Genomic DNA, 24,774 nt, shown 5'->3' on the forward strand with positions numbered 1-24,774 from the left:
CAACTTGAAGTTGGTTCTCTCATCCCAACATGTGGGTTTCAGGGATCAGATTCAGGTCACAGGCTCGGTGGGCTGCATCCCTACCCACTGAGCCATCTCACCAACCCCCGAAAGCTCTTGAAAGGCAAACTGGCTTGGGACACACCACCATCGTTTAGGGATCATTCTGAACAGGCTTGAGCGAAGTGGGTCCCTCCAAATCTACACTCTAGGTCTCACAGACAGACTTGTTCAGGGTTTAGGTTGGGAACTCTGAAATCAGTCCACTAGAATTCGAGTCATTCTACCACTTTTTTGAGGCTTTAACATTTGGACAAATTATTTAATCCCTCCAGGCCTTGATTTAATCAGTTCTGAAACTGGGCAATGCACATTATCCCTGCCTTCTAATAAGGTTTTTTTTGTGTGTGTGAAGCAAGTTAATTAATATTTATACGGTGCCTAGAACAACACACGGTGTGTTGTAAAATGCTGTGCGATATAATCACTCCTATTGTTGTAATTATTCATCGTCATCCCACGCCAGATCCATGTTACAGTAGGTCTCTCAGAGACACTCGGTTATGAGCTGATGGAGCCTTTCCAGAAAGCACCTGGATCACGTCAAATTCGCTAAAATATCTGTAGGGATCTCGTGTCCACTCCACACTAGTTACTCTAGTCTTCTCAGCAGTTTTAAATAAATGGCTAAGGTCCCCAGTGTGCTGCTAAATATATATTGACTGAAAGGAAAAATAGCTCATATTTACTGATAACCTATTTTACTCTAGTTACTGGAAGTTCAAAGAAACCGAAGCCACTGTTCCCTCCAAGAAGGTATAATCTAGTGGAGAGAGATGAGTGTTTCGTTCTCACACAGAGTGCAAAAAGCTTAGCGTTTCCTTCAGAAATTTGCATTGGCTCCATTCATGCGTTTTCCCAAGTGTCAATCAAGGACTGGTCTTGGCAAATTAGTAAAGTAGGCAAAGCCTGTTTTGGGCCACCTCCCCTCTCTGCCTAAGGCGCTCCTTTCCGTTCCTCCAGGAGATGCAGCCTTCTTCCACGCGGCTCTGTCTCCAGCTGTAGGACTGAGAACAGATATTTATAATCTCTGCTGACAGGGTTGTCAGTACGGATTTAAGGTATATTTTTGTCCAGCGCTCCTGAACCCAACAGATCACTAGGGCTGGAAGGATCTCTACAAGAAACGTTTCAGGGTTCAGACAAGATGGAGACATTGGTCTTAAGTACGAACCAATTTTCTCTCTGTACTTGCCATCTTGTTTTCCTCTTCACCTACCCGCATGGCCCGTGCCTTCTGATCCAGGCTGTTTTCTCTAGTGTTCTAGTACAGACCAAAGGAGAAACCACGCAGCCGTTTGTTAAGGATCGGGACTCCCTTCAGCCTATTTTGTCCATTCTGACAGACCCATTTTTAATCTCCTCTTCCACCAAACTCATCATGAGGCTCTACCTCTGCCACAGAACTCTTGCTTCTGTTAAATTAAACGATGCAGGCCTTTAATGGAAAAGGGCAATTAGGGTTTTTGTTTTTTTGTTTCTTAACAAAGACACATTTTCCTGGTGTGCCTTCTGTTCACAGGCTGTAGTGTTGTGCAGTGTTGTGCGTGTGTCTGTCCCGTGTAAGAAGAGCAGGTTCCAACAGGCCGGCCTGATGGTAGGACTTCTCTCTCTCCATGCCTAAGAAGGTCATTCTTTTAGAAGCTAATCCTTTTTTTTTCTAAGAGGAATATACTATCTCCTCAGAAATTAATCGGGTTTGGTTTTGTTTTACCCCATTGGTTCTTCAGAGGCCACACAGCGTCTTTCCACTCTCTAGGTAATTTGTTAGAGCTGAGTAGAGGCCCACTAGGCAGCCATATTCTTTTTGACTCATACACTCTTCCTCTCACAAACGCTTTTTAAAGCTTTAATGAAGGTATGAGACAATATTCATTTTCTACTGAAATTCAAGGTTTCATAGTAATGAAGATAAAATCGTGCATATATAAATAATTATGGACAAGAAAATTACTCCATATTTGAAACTCAACAACTTCTTAATATGAAGCTATAAAACACATTTCTGGTTAATTTACACTGTTTTTTTTTGTTGTTTTTTTTTTAACCCCTGTAGGATCTGAACAAAAGACTCAAACAGTGGCTGTGCCTTCTTTCTCAGAAATAGTAGGAAGCCAAATTTGTCAGACATTCCCCAAGGAGCTTAGCACGAATCACTTGAAACATTAGCCCTACTCTTGATATGATGAAATCCCATGGGTACATCATCACTAGATAACGAAGTGCATGGTTATTGGGGAGAAATAATTAGAGCAAGCCTTAGTCTAAGATGGCTTTAGCTGTCCCTGAGCCATGGGAAAGAGGAAGATAAAGAAAACAAGGACAGAGAAATCACAGCGAACAGGACTTACTGTAAGTCCTAGCCAACAGACAAAGGAAGCTCCATCTTCAGACACTGCTACTGTTTGTCCATTTCCTTATCTGTGCTACGTAAGGAATACGCTCATGGCTCTTCTGCATTTCATGTCAGAAGAACCTGACATTGCGGAGAGGGCAACAGAACCCTCTGGTAGGTCAGCAAGGATGGAGGATTGTTGAATAGCTGTCTACAGAGCTCATCCAGAGTGCAAAGAAACAGGCCTTGATATCACAGTACTTTATCTCAACGGACCCTAAAGGGGGTCCTTAGACAACCTTGAAAAATCTTCCACTTACTATTTAAATAGTCTATAGCATCTTGCAGCTGGAGAGATGGCTCAGTGGTTAAAAGCATGCATTGCTGTTGCAGAGGACTCAAATTTGGTTTAGGGGTTCACGACTGCCTGTAACTCCAGTGCCAGGGGCCCTCTCCTGGAGTCTGCAGGTAGCAGCACTCACAGGTGTACATACCCACGTATAGACACAGATATTCACATAATTAAAAGTAAAATCAACCTGAAAAAAGTCTATATATAAATAAGTGGTCGTTCAATCACAATCACAAGTGTATGATACTATCTGTGACCAGATTCCTACCATCTCATGCCGTGACCAGTGTCCTCAATCACATGATAGATGACTACTGATAGGTAGAATGAATCAATAACAAGAAAAAAGAAACTTTACCATCCTAAGCCTGTCTTCTGGCAATTGATCTGAAAGACAGTCTTACATGCGCAGCTTCAAATATAAAGAGATGATATTTTCCTTTTCTTTATCTGTTTTTGAAGCGGAGGTTGTTTGTTTTGAGGGGGATGAGACAGGGTTTCTTTGTGTAGTAGCCTTGGCTGTCCTGGTACTCTTTTTTTTTTTTTTTTTCGTAGACCAGGCTGGACTTGAACTTACAGAGATCCACCTGCCACTGCCTCCCGAATGCTGGGATTAAAGCCGTGCACTACCTCTATCGGGCCACCTATCTGATTTTAATATACAGTTATTGTAACAAAACTGCACAGCTCATAATGAACACGCTGGTCTAACAATTCCTTGAATGACCTGTTTCAAGTTTGCACAAGTACCATCCTGTGAGGAAAGTGTGAAAAAATTAATAGAATCCAGGTTAATATTAGTGATAAATAGACTTGTGTGTAAATCAATCCCAGGAGGCAGAGACAAGAGGATCTCTGAGTTCTAGGCCAGCATGGTCTACAGAGAGAGTTCCAGGACAGCCAGAGCTACACAGAGAAACCTTGTCTCAAAAAGAAAAGAAAGGAAGAAAGAAAAACTTTAGACAATGAAAGAGAAAAGTATTCTTATCATTAACAGAGGAGTTTCTAAAACCCCTGCAATATTCAAATGCCTCCTGGGTAATTAGAAGTTGTAGTTTTGTGGTCAAGATCCATCCTTTATTTTCAAATTAGATCCCACTGTTGGATGAAATCTTCAGCACACAACTCCATTTTCCACTCTTTGCCTAGCTCGTGTTTATGTACCAAATAGGAGTTATGTTTAACTTATTGCTAAAGTTCCCTTTTTCTGTTTGTTCTCCAAGGAAGACCTAGTTTTACTTGCACATTTTTCACGAGCATCAAATAGTGGGTGATCTTTCAAGCTTGAACAGAAATAGTTGTATTGCTGAGGGAGGATTTCTTCTTTCAAACTGCCTGGGTAATGATTTACAGTTATTTTTGGTAATTCTCAAAATGACAGCGCCTTGAATTTTCCTATGTGCAGAAAAAAATTTGCTGGTCTAGCATCTTCAGACCCTGGGAGGTCCATCTTAGTCCTGGGCAGATGGGAACAAAGGAATGTTCCAGATGAAACAGACCTGTCAATATCATCCTGTGACACATTTGAAGGTTTGATGAGGTTACTCCCAAACATCTGTGACCCCCTTGAGGCCTAGAATTCGTGGGACCTCTGAGTTGGGTGAAATTATATATAGGCGTTGGACATTCCAAGACTAAACTGGATAAGCTGAACTCTTGGCAATAGTTGAGTTCCTGTAAAGAAAATCAACAGTGCCATTGGACATCGTCCTTGTATAACCTTTGATAAATGGACGCTAAAGGGGCTGGAGAGATGGTACAGTGGTTAAGAGCACTGGTTGTTCTTCCAGAGGTCCTGAGTTCAATTCCTAGCAGCCACACGGTGGCTCACAACCATCTGTAATGGAATCTAATTCCCTCGTCTGGTGTGCATAGAAACAGAGCACTTGTGTACATAAAATAAATAAATAAATCTAAAAAAAAATGGATGCTAAAAGCTTGAAAAGACACAAACAAGGAATAAAAATAATTACCTTTAAAACTTACAAATGTTAATCGAAAATGCAGGTGTCATCTCTGGCTAGTGGGAGACATAACTGGGCACAGGAGTAAAGACACAATAAAAGAGGAAAGGAAAGGAAAGGCATATTTATCAGGCAAGAAGGAAGAAAATAGAAGGCAGCTTTCTTTAACGTGAGGAAAAGGACGCGTAGTTAATATACTTATCAGTTAAAGATTAAAATCTTTAACATGTCTGCATTATCTGCAAGATAAATCCTAGATTCTTTGAGCCAATGTTTGGTGGATGTTGTGAGATGCTAGACCAAGCCTCTGTCTTTGATGCATACTCTGGGTTATTTATTGACTGTCCTTTGACCATCCCTTTGCAATTCTCATCATCTTACCTTCCAGCCATGATGAAAATCCTGTGTAGCCATAAACACCATAGATTTGTTCACAAGTTTCCCCTACACCATGGTTTTTCTTTGTTTCCATGTTCTGCGAGATTTTCTTCCTCCTCTTCTCCTTCTTCTTCTTCCTCCTCCCCCTCCCCCTCCTCCTCCTTCTTCCATGTCCTGGAAAATTTAGCCCATCTGTCAAGGCCAGATCAAGTCCCAGACCTTTCATAAAGCCCTCCACAACTATCAAGCCTATGATCAATCCTAAATCATTTGAATTCCAACATCTTTTCCCTTCTTTTGCATTTATTTATTGTCTTGCTTACTGTTGCATTTTCCTGCATAAATCTTTTGTTCCAACTGTACCATATCCTGTTCTCTATAATTTTTTTTTTTTTTAGGTTTTTCGAGACAGGGTTTTTCTGTGTTAGCCTTGGCTGTCCTGGACTTGCTTTGTAGACCAGGCTGGCCTCAAACTCATAGCAGTCTACCTGCCTCTGCTTCCCAAGTGCTGGGATTATGAGATTAAAGGTGTGTGCCACCACACCTGGCTTATAAAAATACTTTTATTTTTAATTGTGTGTGTATATGTGTGTGTGTACATGCACATGCCTGTATATACCCAAGAGGGCAGGTGCCTGCAAAGGCCAGAAGTATTGGAGTCCCCTGGAGCTGGAGTTACAGGCAGCTGTGAACTACCCGGTGTGGTTGCTGGGAATTGAACTTGGGTCCTTTTGAAGATTAGTATAAGCTCTTAACCACATGCCATTTCCCTAACCACCCAAATCCTTTTTTTTTTTTTTTTTAAATATGTGTGAGTGTTTTGACTGAGCCATCTCTTCAGCAACCACCAACTCCTTGTCCTTTCTTTTTTCCCATTTACTTATTTATCTAATCATTTTACAGCCTGATCCCAGCCCCTCCCTCTTCTTCTCCCAGTCTCACCCCCATGCCTCCTTCAACCTCTGTTCCTCCCTCTCCCTCTTGTCAGAGAAGGGAGGCCTCCAAGGGATACCAACCCACCCTGGCACCTCAAGTTGAAGCGGGACTAAGCGCATCCTCTCCACTGAGGCCAGACAAGGCAGTCCAGCTAGGGGAAAGGGATCCAAAGGCAGGCAACAGAGATAGAGACGTTGTTAGGGTACAGACATACTGACCAAGATGCACATCTGTTACGTATGTGCAGAGGGTTTAGGTCCAGCCTGTGCATGCTCTTTGGTTGGTGGCTTAGGCTCTGTGAGCCCCCAGGGTCCACATTAGTTTACTCTATAGGTCTTCTTGTGGTGCCTTTACCCTCAGGATCCCTCAATCCTTCCTCCCACTCTTCCACAAGACTCCCTGAGCTCAGCCTGTTGTTTGGCTGTGGGTCTCTGCATCTGTCTCCATCCTCATCCTTTCTTAAAGAAAAGAAAGGCTGTGGCTAGAGAAATGGCTCTTCAGTTAAAAGTGGTTTGGGTTTTTCCAGAGGACCCTCGTTCAGTTCCCAGCACCCACGTCAGGACTCTCAACAATGGCTTGTAACTTCAGCTGTAGGACTCCAACTCCCTCTTCTAGCCTCTGAAGGCCTCTGAACACACGTGACATACACTCACATATACACATAAGTAAAAATAAATAGACAAAAAGGCAGCACTCTCTGTTCCAAACTCAGTGTAGCACAGTGATTGTCTCTTCTAGGACATAAATATTTATTGACTGATTGGCATGATTTATTACCTTTATGCTGAGTTACTTCCAATACTGGGATTCAGACGTATGAACTCCATTCAGAGTTGCATCACAAGGTTTTGTATCTATGGTCACCATATCAGTAACCATTTTGGTACTGGACTCCATGGTAACTCTTCCTAGGTGGTACATGATGATACAAAGTATCTTTTAATGCTATCAGTGAGATAAAGCCAAAAATAATTCCTTAAGAATTTTAGTAAGGTATTCTTCTCTGTGAAACACTCTTTTAAGTAACTGTCAAGAATTCAGGTGTGGGGTCAAAAGAGAAGCCTAGTAATTAGGGCAAAATCTGAGTGATATATTCTGGCCCCTCAAATAAGTTTACTTCTAGTAAATATACTTAAGAGAAATAAAGAGTTATATAAATACTTAGCTACAGATATATTCATTGTAGCACTGGATATAGCGATAGTTTAAACCTTTGTAATAAGAACTAGGCAATTGTGCAAATAAACTGTATATCGCACAAGAGACTGTGTTATTTACAAGAATATTAAAGAAAGCACACAGATTTTTTTTTTTTGATAGAGTGCTGGGGATTGAACCTAAGGGTCTTACACATGCTAGGTACATATGGTACCACTAAGCTACATAGTCCTAATATATTATGTAGAAAAGTTTTTAATTGTATTTTAAGGTATTAGAAATATATATGTTAAAATGTTGATATTAATATTTTTAAAGAGTACAAATTTCTAAATTTCCTATGGTAAAGGTGCATTATTTTGTGCTAAGTATTTTTTTTTAATTAAGCATATTAAAATTGGCTTAGATACTTAGCCAATGCCAAAGAATTTCTCATTAGGGTCATAACTTCTGTAGTCAAGGAAAAGCATTGTTTCACCTTTGGAATTAACCACAAGAGACTAAAAGCATTTTTCCTCATGCTAGCTAACTTCTTCTTTAAAAAAAAAAAAAAGTGAATTAGTGGCTTACAACTAAACGAGCGCGAAGAAGAGATTGAAGGGCACCGTTTTCTCTTAGCGCCATCACCCACGCTCACAACGCGTCCTTTAATGCTGTCTGCAGGTCCACGGGAAATGCATGTGTAAGCACAACACAGCGGGCAGCCACTGCCAGCACTGCGCACCACTGTACAATGACCGGCCCTGGGAGGCAGCAGACGGCAGAACAGGGGCTCCGAATGAATGCAGAAGTAAGTAACAGCCCCAGCGACTCAAAAGCCTTCTTTGTAGAATGCGCTTATCTATGGATTCCTTGTTATCTCTTGAAACACAATATAAATCGGTGGGTGACCGAAGCAACACACAAACACAGCCCATATCGCTGCCCAGCATGACTCCAACCATTGGAAACAGTTTGCAGAGCTGCCAATAGGCCTGAGTGGCCGAGAATGTGCTGTCTATTTGCTTGGATGCTTCGTGGGACCTCGGTGCTCCCCTTGAGAACTTGACATGACACAAACATGAGTAGACACGAGAGCGACTAAGGATTGCTGTGTATAGCCGCTCTCCTTGCTGCGACATTGAATGGATAATCATGACCCCACGTCTTCAGGGTCCTGTTGCATCCTTGCCCCGCATGAAATGAGGATGCTTTCCTCAGACTCAGGGAGCAGACATGAAATAAAGCCAGGAGGACAAAAGTGGGATTGCTTTCCTAGGACTAATTTGGGGTTTACGTTGGGAAATTAGATAACGGAGGACAGGACGTAGGAAAACAAACCACGTTTCTACTTGCAGTTTAAAACATTCAGAGGCTGGTCCAGCAGTAGTGGGTCGTCATCCAAGGGATCAGCTGCTCTGAGAAGCAGACATGTTCAGAGAAATGTTGCCAATCCGAGGCCTGTTGATGAGGATTTTACAGTCTTGTGTCTGCTCGTGTTTACATCACGTCGGGTCTCAAGGAGAGCATTTAGGTCCCACAAAGTGGGCAAGCAAATAGCACATTTCGTCCTATTGGCAGCTCTGCAAACTGTTTGTACCATGAGTAAAGTTAGGAGAAATCTCTTCCCCAAACACAGTCTGCAATCAGAACAGATTTGTTTCTAAGAAACATAAAGGATTTCCTCTAAGCATAAATATCAAATAGCCTTATGCCTTTTAAAGATATGAGTCTGGGGAAAAATAGCAGAACACATGGAGGAAACAATGAAAAGAATAGCACAAGCATTTTCAGATACAGTTGACTTCCAGGGGGGCCGGGAAATGTCTAAATTCTTATTCTAAATTACTTATCAAGGAAATCTAAAGAATTTCTCTGAAATTCCTAGCGTGCCATTTTGGTCTTTTCCATGGAAACCCGCTGCATATCTAAACACACAGAGACATGTCACTTGGCACTAAAGACTGATAAGCTTGGAGATGTCACTGAGGAACAGTGAGGCCGCCTCTATTACTGAGGCTTTATGGCTTTTATAGCTTCCTTATGTTCACCAAAATGACAACAGCTGAGAAATGCTGCTTCATAGAAGACAACTCTAACTAGGCGTGATGGTCACTTGAAAGGCTGAGACAGGAGATTCTCAAGATCAAAGCCTGCCAAGACTATAAAATGAGTCCAAGGATAGCCTGGACGACTACATGAGATGCTATCTCAAAATAAAGAGTAATCAGGCGGGCCAACAATATGGCTCAACTTGTAAAGGTGCTTGCCACCAAGCTGGAAGACCTGAGCTCCTCAGGCCCCACACAGTGGGAGGAGACCACTCGAGTTCCATCTGGTACCCACACGGTAGAAGGACAGAATTGATTCCTTCAAGTCGTCCTCTGACCTCCAAATGTGTACAGTGGCATACACATATGTACATGTGTACACACACATACACACCACTTGACCAACATGTGTGAAGCCCTAGGTTTCATCTCAGTACCACAAGAGAGAGAGATGTAGGCTCTGTCCACTGTCCTCCAGATGTTTCTGTGAGATGTAGACTCTGCCCGCTGTCCACCAGATGTTTCTCTCCAGGTTAATGGATGAACATGAATTATGGCTCATATCTGCAATATACATTGTTCTTTGCCAATCATGCTGAGAGTCATAGGCTTTCTTCACAAAGGCAAGCGACCCACTGACCCTCAGAAAGTAGCAAGACCAGGAACGATCAAGTGTTGCCATCAAAGAGGAAAACTGGCAACCTCTCAAATATCTTTCCAAAATAAAAGCCAACCCCAAGGCTACAGGATAACCAGAATACCTTTGCCTGAAAGGACCTCGCTTCACTTTGGCAACTGTTGCAGTAGCTTTTCCTGTTGCTATGATAAAAACACTCTGACAAAAGCAACTTTAGGGGTTTCTCTGGCTTCTAGTCCAAGGGCACAATCCACCATGGCAGGAAGTTACGTATAGGAACTTGCAGCGGTGGCCACATCGCATCCACACCAGGACACAGGGTGAGGGGGAATGCACAGTAGCACTCGAAGGCTTTCTCCAATTTCATGCAACCCAAATTCCTTGCCCAAGGAATGGTCTGGTCCACAATTCATGACGGATCCTCCTGGATCAACGAACGTACTGAAGATAATTTGAACAAGCATACAAAGGCTAATTTCCCAGGTGATCTACATTGTCCAGCTAACAGTTAGCACTGACCATCACTATGACATTATATACATCGAAGTATATGTGTTAACACTTTAAAACACCAATATATAATGAAAATTAGAAGTGTAGGTGAGAAGGGTAAAATAGAGTGGTACCTTGATCAAAAGAAAGTAAGACAGTTCTTTTGGGATTTTTGTTTGTTTGCTGTTTTGGTTTTTGAGACAAAGTTTTTCTGTGTAGCCCAGGCTGTCCTGAAACTCACTCTGTTCCAGGCTGCCCTCAAACTCAGAGATCCACCTCCCAAGAGCTGGGATTAAAGGTGGTGTGCCACCACCACCACCACCTAGCTGATAGTTCTTAATATAGTCCTTTTTGTATTGTTTTAGTTCATGTACTATATATTCCCCAATAAGTAAATATAAATAAATAAATAAATGGAATTTAAATTTAATGATGACCTTATTGTCAAATTCTGTATGCCTTGACCGATCTTAACATCTTAGCCATTAGAGAACCTGCTGCTGCAGTGTTTTTATGCCCCCTCCTGTCTTGTATCACCAGCTTGCAAGTGCAATGGGCATGCCGACACCTGTCACTTCGACATCACGGCGTGGGAAGCGTCAGGGAACCGCAGCGGCGGCGTGTGCAACAACTGCCAGCACAACACGGAAGGCCAGCACTGTCAGCGCTGCAAGCCGGGTTTCTACCGTGACCTCAGGAGGCCCTTCTCTGCCCCGGATGCCTGTAAAGGTGAGCACGTTCATGGTGCCCGAGGCAATTGGTACAAAGGAGCCGTATCTTACAGTCCTTCACTTTTGCCGGACCCAGTGGAGAGAGGTTTTGAAACCCTCAGACAGTAGGCTCTAAGGTAGCAGATCATTTCTTATCAAATGTGGCAAGAGCTTTCAACCTGTTGGGTCCAAACAGTCCCTTCTTGCTCCTGATAAAGACGTCCCCTTCGCGCAGCAAGAGAGCAAGAGTAAGAGTGACGGAGACTGGGGAATATGAGTAACGAGTACACACTGCGCGAAGATACGCTAACGGAATGGAGTGGCCACTTCCGCTTCGGCTGTGCCACTATTTACCTGAGCAGTGCCCTAAACACCTAGGGGGCGGGGGGGGGGGGGAAGCATGGGTTTTCATGCCATTGAGAATACACTTCAGTTGACACTGCTCGCGTGTATCCCGGTACTGTGCTATTCTCTCTGAGAACACTGAATCACAGGCTAGGTTCCGCGGCTCTGTTAGCATAGCTGCCCGACGTCTGCTTGAAAAGACAATCGACTTGTTAAAGGTCTGCCACTTTTTGTGTGGCATTGCCACATGTGAGTATGAGGCAGGGCATGCAGAGGCAGGGCATGCAGAGCCAATGTATTGTCCAGTGGGATGAGGAGCCTAAATAACCACGTTGGGATCTGCTTGCCTCTCAACTAGAAGTTCTCAGACAAGAGAAACCACTTGCTTTTCAGTGGCAGAGAGTCCAGGTTCTGGCTTAAAGTCAGTCATCGGAGCCTTTGATCCCAGCACTCGGGGAGGCAGAGGCAGGTGCATTCCTGTGAGTTTGAGACCAGCCTGGTTGACTACAAAGTGATTCCTGTCTCAGGAAAAAAAAAAAAATTAGTGATTGGACAGAAACAATACAGTGGGAAACGAGCACTTTGAGATATCCCCGCCCCCTCCCCCTTTTAAGAAAAAAAAAAAAAACATTGTTCTTTAAAATACATATTTTTGGACTTGGAGGGAAATGGTGAAATCCCCACCTTACTTTAATGGGTTTCTTGCTGCCGGTTTCACCTCTTAAGCAGCGGCGGGTAGAGAATAGCATGACCCACTTTTTCCATCAAATGCTGAATCTGGATTTGCCTCAGTGCTCTTCACTAAGAGCACTAATTTACCCCCATCCTTGTTTGTATTCAAACTCTCATTTCCGTTTCAAACGCATCCAGAGTAGGTGACTTCACTGCCACTTACTGATCCTATCTCAGTTAGTACAACTCTTTAGTCTTCAGTGTCTTTCTTCCTTTTTTTTTTTCTTTTTCTTTTCTTTTCTTTTTTTTTTTTTTTTTTTTTTTTTGTCTGTTTGTTTTTGAGACAGAGTTTCTCTGTGTAGCCTTGGCTGTCCTCCTGGACTCGCTTTGTAGACCAGGGCTGGCCTCAAACTCACAGTGACCCACCTGCCTCCGCCTCCCTGAGTGCCGGGATTACAGGCGTGCGCAAAATCCTTCCTCGTAGTGGTGTCATGAGAGCTAAGGTACAGTAAAGTCATAAGATAAAGTGCTTAACATGCTGTCCATGCTACAGAAACGCACGTAACATGTCAAAAGTATATGCACCTGGGGCTGGAGAGATGGCTCCGTGGTTAAGAGCACTGGCTGCTCTTCCAGAGATCCTGGGTTTGGTTCTCAGCACTGACAAGGTGGCTCACAACCATCTGTAACTCCAGTGCCAGAGGGTCTGATGCCCTCTTCTGTCTTGAGGGTACTGCATACTGCAAACATGTGGTAAATACACGCAAAACACTCATTCACATAAAATTAAAAAAAAAAAACACTCATACACATAAAATAAAAAAAAAAAACACCTTCAAAAAAAATAGTTACGTCTTCAAAGTTCACAGTACTTTGGGGACTAAAACAAACAATTCCTGTCTATATGTGCTGACTAAAAGAACTGCATACAAAATTGCTTCAATTTAGATAAACACAATTTGGACTCGATATGTGAAAAGAGGTAGAAGTGTGTATGCATATCCTTTAGCCTCAGACCACTAGTACAAATGCCTAAAAATCAAAACACACTACCCAGAAGATAAAATAGGAAAGAAAAGAGAATTTATCATTGAATAGACTTTATGGCTCCTTTTTGAAAACAGGCAACATTTTCTAGTGTGTGTAACATTTACTTCAAATATGACATTGTCCAGTGTACATAATGCGTTCACTTGTTTGTCCACTCATTCATTCGGTGACTATCTATTGAGGACCTATCATGTGCTGAGAGCTTAGGACACATCAGGGAGCAAAGCAGAGGTCCTTGGCTTGGGGGAGCACATGGTCTGCTAGAGGAGAGAAGCCGTAAGTATAGTTGCCAGGTGTGTAACGTGCAGTAAGTGCTGGCATGGGCTAGGAGGATGGAGAGCGCCGCCACAGAGTGCCACATCGGATACGATGAGAAGGGAGGGTGGGTCTCAGGGTTAGACAGGTCAGATGAGGCAAGGTTTGAAGGCAGCGAGAAAGGTGGCTAAACATTTAGCCAAGCGAGGAATGTTCTAGATGAAGGGAATGCCTAGAGCAAGTATTGTAAGACAATAAGGAGCCTACTATGTCCAAAGAAAATGATGGAGGGCAACTTGAGTGCATTAGAATAGGAGCTGGGAAGCCGTGGGGGATGAGACTAGAAAAGTGGCTCAGGCAGGGAGGGAGTGATATGTATCTCCGGACAACCGTGAAAGCTCGGGATAAAACGAAGAGCCGGTGCAGGGTGTCTGAGAAGAGCAGAGGAGGTGGCTCGGTAGTCCAAGGCCTGTTCTTGTATAAGTCGAGGGCACCTTCCAGCATTCTTGTACTTCTCCCACTCAGCTTTAGTAAAGTTGACAAACAGGTGGTCTCCAAATTGTCACCCCTGGGGCAGTACTAGCAGCATCACCAGGGACATGTTAGATGTGCAAATGCTTAGGCACCAACAAAGACCAACAACTCACAAGACCTCTTGGTGGGACTCACAAATCTGAGTTCTAACAAACTCTCCAGGTCACACTGATGCACCGGAAAGTTTGGGGAACACTGAGAGAGATGTGTTCCCCCCCCCATTACTTTACGTTGGTCAAATCAGACTCAACCTCTGATGTTTCACTAACTTTGAAGCATCATTATGGGCTAGCAAGCACTTAGTCATTTCCATTAAAGAGTAGAAGGCAAACAGTGAAGGAAACTCAGAAAGGTTCTTGGAGTTGGCGAGATTTTAGAGAGCCCTGACAGTCTTAAAAATGCTGATGTTCATTGAGAAGGGCAGAGTGACACACACTTTTAATCCCAGTAGTTGAAATCCAGAAACAGAGGCAGGTGGATCTCTGTGAGTTCAAGGCCAACCTAGTCTACATAGTGAGTTCTAGGACAGCCAGAGCTATATAGTGAGACTCTGTCTTGATACAAAAAGATAACCCTCCACACACACACACACACACACACACAAAATACCAAATGCAAAAACAAAGTTGATGATCAGTTTCTAGGACACAGGAAGTAAGTCATTGCAAAAAATTAATTAGTGAAGTATTGTGTATTTGTAACATGTTTTAATGTTGTATAGTTCAGATTCACTTAAAAACATGACGTATTATTCACTGATTTTTATTACTTTAAAAAATTGTCTCCATGTGTTTGTGTGTGTGTGTGTGTGCATGTGGGCACATACATGCGTGTAGAGTCAGAGGACAGCTTTCAGAAGTCGGTTCTTGCTTTTTACCTTTACTCTAGACTTCAGGCTAGTTGGCCCACAAGCTTCCAGCACACTTTACTGTTCCTATGTCTACCTCTCATCTCACCATAACAATGCTGGGATTAAATGTGCTACACTGCATCTACACTTTTTTTTTTTTTTTTTTTTAAGATTTTACCTTATTTTTAATTCTTTGTGTGTGGCTATCTGCACATGAACACAATGCCCTCAGAGGCCAGGAGAAGGCACCAGATCCCCCAGAGCTGTAGTTACAGGCGGTTATGAGCCATCCAAGATGGGTGCTGAGAACCAAACTCACGCCCTCTGCTAGAGCAGCAAGCACCCTTAATCGCTGAGCCATTTCTCCAGCCTCTACCCCCTCCTGGCCCTGCTTTTTTTTTTTTTTTTAAATTATGGGTTCCTGGGATCAAGCTCAAATAGTCAGTCTTGCATGGCAAGCACTTTTGCCCTCTAAACTATCTCCCTGGCTCGCTCTTACCAATTTTTATTTTGTTTGGCTTTTATAAAATAAAAGGGCAAAAAAAAAAAAAAAAATGCATGAAGAATTAAAACAGGTGAAACTTTTTTGAGTCTGACTAATAGAAAAACAAAAAGTGAAAAGGATTCCCGGCAGACTTGGAGCCAAAATGAATATCTTCATTCTTTGCTTTTTGTTTTATTTTATTTTGGTTTTTGTTACTGTTCTGTGACAGGCTGTGATTCATATGCTTGCCAGATATAAAAATGCCATCATCTCTGGCTTTTTAAGACTGAAAATACTCAAGAGTTTTTATGAGATGGGTACAAGAAAAGAAACTATAAAAAAAAAAAAAAAAAAAAAAAAAACCAATTCCTTGTGGCTGTTTAGAAGACCAATGCTGTCTCAATGAAAACTTTATTAGTACCATGTTAAGACGCTCTCAGAACAAAACCATACAAACCCACAACTCACATTTTTCTGATTGAGTCCTTCAGCCTCTTAAGCTCTCCTGAGATTCCCCTGTCACTGTACTTAGAAGCCCTCTCTCCATCAGTTCCTACTTCACTTTCATGGAATGTAGTATCAAGAAAACAGGTTGATTTAAAGTGCACACACACACACACACACACACACACACACAAAAACCCAGACTACTCCCTTGGGTGGCTCTATCAGCAGCACGTACGATTTTACTCAGAATAACAATTTTATTGTATTTGTTCTACTGAGTTTAACCAAGGAAGAAGAACAATCTTGCCCTCTGTGTGTGGTCCAGAGACTAACCTCCTTGGCATCATCTGGTTGCTGCTTAGAAATGCAGAACCCCTGATCCCAACCCAGACGAAGTCAAAAATTCACCTTAGCAAATCCTCCTGTGACTGTATTGTATTAGAGGCTGAGGGGCTGCATGATGCTTCCCAAGGCAAGTTAAAAGGATTTGGGTGCTCTCTAGAGCTTTGTTTAAATAACATAGCCAGTTCAACCAATATCCAGATCAACCAAAGATTTTATCTCTATTTGTGTGCATATAAACTTAGAATTTTAAAATAAATTTTAAGAAGTTTACTGAGAGAGAATAGACAGGAATCCAGATACATGGGTTTGATTCTCGGCAGAACTCGAATTCCATGAAATGTCAGTAGAAATTACAAGAAGGAGTATTTCCCTATGGTTTTCAACTTAGGAAGTGAGTCAATTGAAGTTTTCTTACTCTCAGGATTAAGGAATCTTTTGTGTAGTGGTCGTACGCAAGATTTCACTTGAAAACATTTATTGTTCCCTCTGCCAGGCACTGTGGCAAGCACTGGGTCTGCAAGATGCCAGGGTCTTCCTACACTGAGGTAATGGTGAGGTGCTGTAGGAGCACGGGCTGGCACCCGCTGGGCGCACAGGACTCTGTTCACCGTCCTGAGGGCTGACTATGAACAAGCTCACTGACCTTTTTCAAAAGTGCTCTGATATGGGGACTGTTCTGATCCCTGGGTTATGGGAGGGAAGATGTGTGCCTGGAGGGAGGGTGGGGCGAGAATGAGGACAGTCTGAGAAAGACTTCCTCAGAAATCCCCTGCAGCAATATCTTCATGGACTTCTTTTTTATCCTCCTCTGAAACTATCCAGACATTTAGGAGCATAGCCACCTGGTCACTTTAGCTCACTGGCAAACAGGGTAACATCTAATCCTGGGAATCAGTTCTCAGGGTGGCTAGCTTCCTGCCCAATAACCAAGGTCTTGCTGGTCCCATTAATGTTCTGGTTGGTTCTGTGCCTCCCACTCTCCTGGTGTGCTGACTAGAATGGGCCTCGTGTGCACACTCCAGCTCATGTCACAGATCCATCAAACCTGAATAAACATTAGGTCCTGCACCAAATCTGCTGGCAACTATATTAATTCCTGTGAGCAATTAGATCATCTGTTTCCACTTCCTCTTTACTGCGGCCTTAACCAGAGTCTCTTGTGAGGGGCGGGGGGAACTTGTCTGCACCACACATTTCGAGGCCAAGAAATCACTTCTGGGGATTTCTGAGATGTTGTTTGTTTGTTTAAGACAAGTGGAGATCATTGAAACTGGATTTATTTACACAAGTCAGGGAAAGGAGTGTTTTAAAGGACAGTGCATCTAAGGTCTGCAAACACTAGGGAAAATGTGGGTCTCCTAGCTGAATTTAGGGCTAAGAACAGAAACAGGCTCAAACTAAATGGTTGCTAGGGGCAGAACAGAAGGGAGTGTTTTCCCTCTCTGTGTGGACTGAGCCACTCTGAGCAGTACTGTACTTCTGAGGGGACATAGTTCTTTCAAGCAGACCTATTTGAAACCTTTGGTCTCTTATGCGACTATAACACCTGTTGGTTTGTCCACGGAAGGTGTTTTTAAAAATGGGCGGAAAAAAAGCCCGGCTCCATGGCACACACCTGTAATCCCAGCACTTGGGAGGCAGAGGCAGGCGGATCTCTGTAAGTTCCAGACCAGTCTGGTCTACAAAGCGAGTCCAGGACAGCCAAGGCTGTACAGAGAAACCCTGTCTCGAGAAGAAAAAAAAAAAAAAAAATGGAGAATAAGCTATGAGGCACCCAGTGGTGTACTGTCTTTCAATGGGGATGGGGGAAGAGTCTTAACGTGTAGCATTTTTCGATTTCTATGGTTTTATGTATTCCCAACTTTGCCTGTTTAAAGCTACCAGCTTTTGCAGGTGGGACAACCGAAGGCTGAGTTTAGGAAATCAAAATCACTTGGGAGCTCTTGCTGAGCGTAAAGACAGATCTCCTGACTCAGAAACCCCAACAGGGAAGCGATCCTGAAACCAACACTTCCTTACACGCCTCATTGGTGATTCCAATTTAGCCTTTCCATCTCCCTGCGGGCTTCTGAGGACCACTGCACACACCAGTCCTATTTCTGGGGTGAGCTATCTTCACTTCCACTCCGGGGTGAAAGACCCCGAGCAACAATCACCTGTAATGTAATCTCCTCACTGACTTAGCCATACCTCCTGCAAAAAATCCTGAAGCATTGCTAAAACTCTGGCTAGTCATGCTTTTTTTCTGACTCACCGATAGACATAAATGCTGGTAAGCATCCATGTCAACTGTCTTCTCCCAAGTGACATGTTTAGCCTAGGACCTGCTTTTCTCCAGGAAATTCTGTGGAAGAGATTCTAAGATGTCTGTTTTTGTTTCGTTTCTTATATATAAGACTTGTTTATTTATTATGTATACAGTATTCTGCCTGCGCGTACACATACATTCCAGAAGAGGGCCTCAGATCTCAGTATACATGGTTGTGAGCCACCATGTGGCTGCTGGGAGTTGAACTCAGGACCTCTAGAAGAGCAGTCAGTTCTCTTAACCTCTGAGCCATCTCTCCAGCCCAAGATGTCTGTTTTCTACGCAACCATTTCAGAATAATTATCTGAAAATTCCAATCACAGGACTTCTTATTTATAGTATATAGATTTTGTGTGCGTATAAGTGTGTATGTGTGTGTGTGTGTGTGTGTGTGCGCGCGCGCGTGCATGCATGTGTGAATCTTTAAAGCAGATTGTTGTATTGAGTGAGTCCAGGATTTATAATAAACCTCACTTACCCCACACTGGCATTGAGTCTTGTTCTATACTGACCTATTTTGGGACAGTACAGCATTAAGCTACTGCCAGTATGTCATTGTGTTGGCGCTGAAATAATCCATGAATCCAGTTCCTCCCAAAGTCTCTCCTTCCCCGTCCCCTTCTTTTCAACACCAACAGATTTATTAAGTGTTGTGGAGGTGGGACACTAAGCGGCCACAGACTATTGACAGCCATTCTATGACGCTTCTGTACAAATTTCCTTCACTTTCACGGAGCATGTTTAAAACAGATGTTTGAAGGCATGCCTTGCAAAACAAAGTTAGCTTTTCTCAGGCCACAGCCAGTTAGTGTCTTTCTAATAAATTTTATTCTCGTTAGTGTCAAGAGACATAATTTAAAACACTGTGTAGTCTTTCTCCGTATGTAAAGAAAAGCAGCAACAATGTAGAATACCAAAGTCGTAACCACCCGGAAGGTTGCTGTGCCTTTCCTTCATCCTGAGTGGCCAAAATAAATGCAGCCTTTTAGGAGCAAGTGAATAAAAATAAACTTGGTCCTTCTGCTCTGGACCCCGAACCAAGTGTTTACTAAGATCCTATCTGGCTCCTTAGTTACAGTCACCCAAACTAGTGCGCTTGGATGACCCAAGCTGCTACCCACCCCCTTGCATCATCCTACCCTCTTCTTTCTGGCTTAGTCTAGAAGAACTCAAAGCACAGAAGAAATGCAAGCGCCTTGGGTGGGTGGCCTTTTCCATCCTTCACAGTCTATTCCTATAGTCCATCCGTACGATAAAGCCTACCTACACATTTCTCTTCATGAGGATCTTTATCAATTATTTCGTTCTCCCCTCTAGTATACTGTTTTTCCTTTCCATTTGTCTTATGGGTAAAAATTTTTACATTAATGAAACCCAGAACGCCTTACCCTGAAACACAGCTAGGAACCAGAGACAGCCTCAGTTTTCTACTTCTGTGCCTGAATCCAGGACACTGCTGCTTGGGTGCCAGCGAAGTCTCTTGGGACGGTCGCCCACTGGTGGAATCTTTATTTCCAAGTATAATTTGGCAAAGCCATGCAAGTTCATTTTATGGCATATGAACAACACAAGGCATCTCTGTTTTATTCTGAAAGCAAGTGTGGATGATTCCAACGTAGAACCAAAATGAAGTAACTGTCTTTGAAAAGCAAACTTTAAATAGAGCCAGCAGTGTGGCAACTACTTATTTTTAATCCAAAAAGTGAAACCAGAGGGGTGAGAAGATGAGAAAAACAGGAAAAAAAATCAATATAGCATAATATAATAACCATACTAAGACAATTCTTGAAGATGATTGAATAGCACACGTTAACATTTATACTCTACCTATAAGAAACATTACAAACTGATGAATAAAAGTCAGTAAAGGCTGGGCATGGTGGCACACGCCTTAATTCTAGCACTGGGAGGCACAGGCAGGAAGATCTTGAGTTCAAGGCCAGTCTGGGCTGCACAGGGAGAACCTGTCTCAGAGAGAGAGAGAGAGAGAGAGAGAGATAGTTGAGAGAGATAGTTGAGTATTTGCCTAGAGCTTCAATTTCCAGTCTCAATAACACACACACACACACACACACACACACACACACACACACACACACACATACACACACACACACAATCAATCAATTTGGGGAAGTGATAAATAAACCAGACACAATTTCACATTTGATAAGATGATAAACATTAAGTCAGCCAGTGAAGTATATGGATTTCAAAATCCTCAGAAAATCCGGACAAAATTGGAAGGAAGGAAATCGTATTAAATGACTGCTGTGTATAGACTCTGTGCTGGGCAGTCACCAAGGCCACTCTCCTGGCAATCATAAGTAGTGTTGGTTCCACTTTACAGATAAGGACACTGAGGCTTAACCTGATCACACCATTTATCCAGGTTCATACAGTCGGACAGCGGCAAGCCTGGCTTTGAACCCAAGTTTGTCTGGAGGCAAAGACTTCGATGCGATCGATGTATTGCAAAGCTCCAAGAAATTCTACTCTATACCGTAAGCTATTTGAAAACAAAATGAATAAATAGGGAGAAATAAGTATATATGTGTGTGTAATATATATATATATATATATATATATATATATATATATATATATGTGATAAGAATCATTTATAGTATCTTTTTTTTTCAAAGTCTAGCATTTGGTGCTGCCTAGGGCTCTGCTTCCTTGATTAACAGCCAGGTAAAATTTGAATCTAAAGAGCCACCATCCTCCTATGTCAATGGTTCTCAGCCTTCCTATTCCTGTACCCCTTTCATACAGCTCCTCATGTTGTGGTGACCCCAAACCATAGAGTTATTTTCATCCCTGCTTCATAACTGTAGCTTCACAAAGAATCTGATGTGTGACCCCTATGAAAGGGTCCTTCAGCCCCCAACGGTTCAGCACTCACAGATTGAGAACCGCTGTCCTAAGGAGCCTTGCTACAGAAAATACAGAGGTGGTGAGAGTTCCAGACAGACCAAAAGAAACAAATAAGGAAAGAAAGGCACAAGCAAGTATGTGTAAGTGTGAAAGAAGGTAGATGTATTCAGAGTACCTAGAAACTTCCCAGAGAGGAAACCCAAACTTTCTATAGATACCCAGAAAGTGTACGGGAATGTGGAATGGTAATTTTTAAAACAAGTTACTGCCCTGGAACAAAAGAGTAATAATTAGAGATAATTGTGTGTGAGAAAAAGGAATTTCAGATTGATTAATGTGGGAAAATTGGCTCCTAGTGAAAGGCATTGTTTGGGGTGGAGAATGTCCCTTGCAGTGTTATAATATAGTGAAAGGCATTGTTTGGGGTGGAGAATGTCCCTTGCAGTGTTATAATATAGTGAAAGGCATTGTTTGGGGTGGAGAATGTCCCTTGCAGTGTTATAATAAATACTTCTATCGCAAATAATAAATAATAAAACTGGACTAAGTGAAGCATTAAATGTAAGAAATAGCTGTGCCTAAGTGATTTAGCATAATTGATATGCTTTGACCATTTAAGTTTTCTATAGGCTTGCTGAGGGTCAGGTTTGCTTTATTTTCCTGAGTCTAATATCTCACCTTTATATGCAATGGTGCTAAGAAACTATAAAGCCTATAAAGGAAGCAGTATGGTCCTTTTGAGGCTTCAGCAAAACAGAAAATCATTTCATGCTTACAGAGACCTACATTCACCCATTCATTAAAAAAAAAAAAAAAAAAAAAAAGGCTGAGTTGCCAAAGTCGGTGGCTACAGGCCTAGGCTGTAATGGATATAGTTCTTTCCTTCTAGGCCTCTCATTGTACTGCAGAGATGACAGTGAGGCAGTGAAAGTACTAAAGGCCAAAGACTATCAGTCATTAAGAAATACTAGATTGGGGCCGGAGAGATGGCTCAGAGGTTAAGAGCACTGGCTGCCCTTCCAGAGGTCCTGGGTTCAATTCCCAGCAATCACATGGTGACTCACAATGTCTATAACGAGGTCTGATGCCCTCTGCTGGTGGGCAGATGTACATGCAGGCAGAACACTATACATAAAAATAAATAAATCCTTTTAAAAAAAAAAAGAAAGAAAGAAAAAGAAATACTAGATCAAACAATTCATTCATAGGAGCTGGGGCAATGGCTCAGCAATTAAGAGCACTGGCTGCTCTTCCAGAGGATCAAAGTTTGGTTCCTAGCACCAACATGGCAGCTCACAGCCACCTGGAACTCCATCTCCAGGGATCTGATGCCCTCTTTTGGCCTCTGTAGGCACCTATACACATGTAACATGTGTACACACACACACACACACACACACACACACACACACACACACACACACACACACCCCACACACAAATAAAAACAAATCTTAAAACTAAGAATTAAAAAAATAAAACAACCCTCAGCTTACTCAATGGCCTACCATGTGCTAAGCCTGCTTTATTCATTACACTTACAACAAAATGGAGCCTCTACCATAATGGAAATAGATCACAAGGGAATTTCCCCATGTGAATATATAATTAAAAGCTGTAAAAAAAAAAAAAGTGTTAGGAAGAGAAACAAATGCCATGACAGATAATAGTCCTGACGCGTCCTATCTGCTCAGAAATGGCTCCATTCCTGCCAAGGTGCCTGTCTAGCTGGTGAGAAGAATAGGAGTCCAGGAGACTGAACAGGTAGCATTTATAAAAACAAAATCTTTTAAAGACATTATGAAGACAATAATAACAACTGTGGTGTATGACAGAGCCAAATTGTTCAGAGTCAACCAAAGTACATAAAATCATATCTGGATGTTTCCTAGCAAATTAGACTCATCTGTACACTCAGAAGCACTTTCTTTGGTTTAAAAAGCTACAAACCAAGAGTATAAAGTTGTTTTGTTTTGTTATTTTAAACCACATAAGATCTCTTAGATATGGCCAGGAATAAATAGAAACTGGCATGGTTACAGATGGTAAACAGGAAAGGAAGGACACATAAACCAAATAGAGGGTCTGAGCATCAGCCGCTGTCACGGATTAAAAACAAAGGGCAGGACATCAGTATTTATTTACATTATATATTTAAATTTTTACCAAAGGCACATAGGAAATATACTCAATGATCTTCCATATACTGCTTAAGACGTTGAATAAAAGCATATCTTATGTGCGATGGGTTTTCCTGTGCCGTCTAATTTACGAGAGAATACATTTCAGTAAGTTAAACCCAAATGTTAATTTGGGTTACTTATGAGATTTAGTCAAGCATGATTCGGTCTGAAAACCCTGTAAGTCTGACGTGTGTGTTGGCTAGCATGCATGGCTATCTCTGCAGATAATGCCCTTATCACTCCAAGGATCCACAGGAGGATGTTCCATAGGAGCTATCTTGCCTTTCCCGGGGTGAGATTCATTTGCCATATTTTTAGGTTCATAGCTGTTCGTTCACTGGCAAAACTGGTTGTTTATGTGGCTGTTGATGTACTTTTGAGCAGAGATGACAGCATAAGGAAAGGAGTAAACAGTGGCCCTCGGGATGATAGACCGTTCCTTTCATCTAGTATTCAAGTCACACTTAATACATTTGTAACAGCTTATATTATCTCCTCTCTGCTTGGAACTGCGGCTCAAAATCACCCCCCTCAAGTTCCCATCCCCTGCCTCCGCAGGCAGCTGCCAGCTCCTGAAATGTCTTTGCTATTAAAATAAAAAATTAAAAAAAAAAATTCCCCATCAGAAGTTGGGTAGGGCCTTGGCCTTTCCAGAAGAAAACAATGCTGGGAGCCTGGGAGGCGCTGTAGAGGGAGTGGTCACAGGGCACTGGTGAAAGGTCCCACACAGCCACTTCGTTCCCAGCTAAGGGCCTTGAACTTTAAATGCTGTTTTTAGAAACGCTAAATCAGGAACAAATACTTTCAGGGTATTTTGCTCTCGGAACAGCAAAAGTTAGGGAACTAGCAGGTAACGCTAAAGAGCCCTGACTGCTGTTACTGCTGCGAGCGTGGTGTCAGTCTTAGAGTGGAAGAAACCCCAACAGGGACTACAGTTCTGCGAAAGGTGAGAATGAGGGCGCGAAAAGGCAACCTTAATTCCTCTGGATTCCCCTACCAAGGATTTAGCTATCCTTAAGGAGAGAGAGAGAGAGAGAGAGAGAGAGAGAGAGAGAGAGAGAGAGCGCACCACAGTGGTCCTGCCATTGTTCCCAGCGGTGTTTGTATTCTTCCAGTCATGTAGCTGAGCAGCTTTGGCTCCTATTCTACATCACATTACAGACTCGCTCTCTATAAACAGCGGGGCTGTAAATCACACCCTGCTTTTTCATCATCCTCTGATTTACTACATGAGCGATAGGTTGATGTTTTTATCCAATGAAAGGACCGTGTAACCAAAGAGGAACTTAAGTCTAAAGCACAGGCTAATCAAGAAAGGTATGCTACTATTTGCTGCCACATTCCTCCCAAGGGCACGGTAGAGAGGCTAACT

At 42.5% G+C, this 24,774-nt stretch overlaps 1 protein-coding gene across 2 annotated transcripts in view; it reads left to right on the forward strand.

Moving 5' to 3' along the window:
• Positions 1 to 24,774, forward strand: part of Ntn4 (netrin 4) — a 112,906-nt gene that overhangs the window by 63,825 nt on the left and 24,307 nt on the right. For both annotated transcript variants that reach the window (XM_051172888.1, XM_051172890.1), the window contains exons 4-5: positions 7,847 to 7,973; positions 10,883 to 11,071. In XM_051172888.1, the coding sequence (XP_051028845.1) occupies positions 7,847 to 7,973; positions 10,883 to 11,071 (316 nt within the window). The remainder of the gene's footprint in view (positions 1 to 7,846; positions 7,974 to 10,882; positions 11,072 to 24,774) is intronic.

This window comes from Acomys russatus, chromosome 31 (assembly GCF_903995435.1).
Source record: "Acomys russatus chromosome 31, mAcoRus1.1, whole genome shotgun sequence".
Lineage (NCBI taxonomy): Eukaryota > Metazoa > Chordata > Mammalia > Rodentia > Muridae > Acomys > Acomys russatus.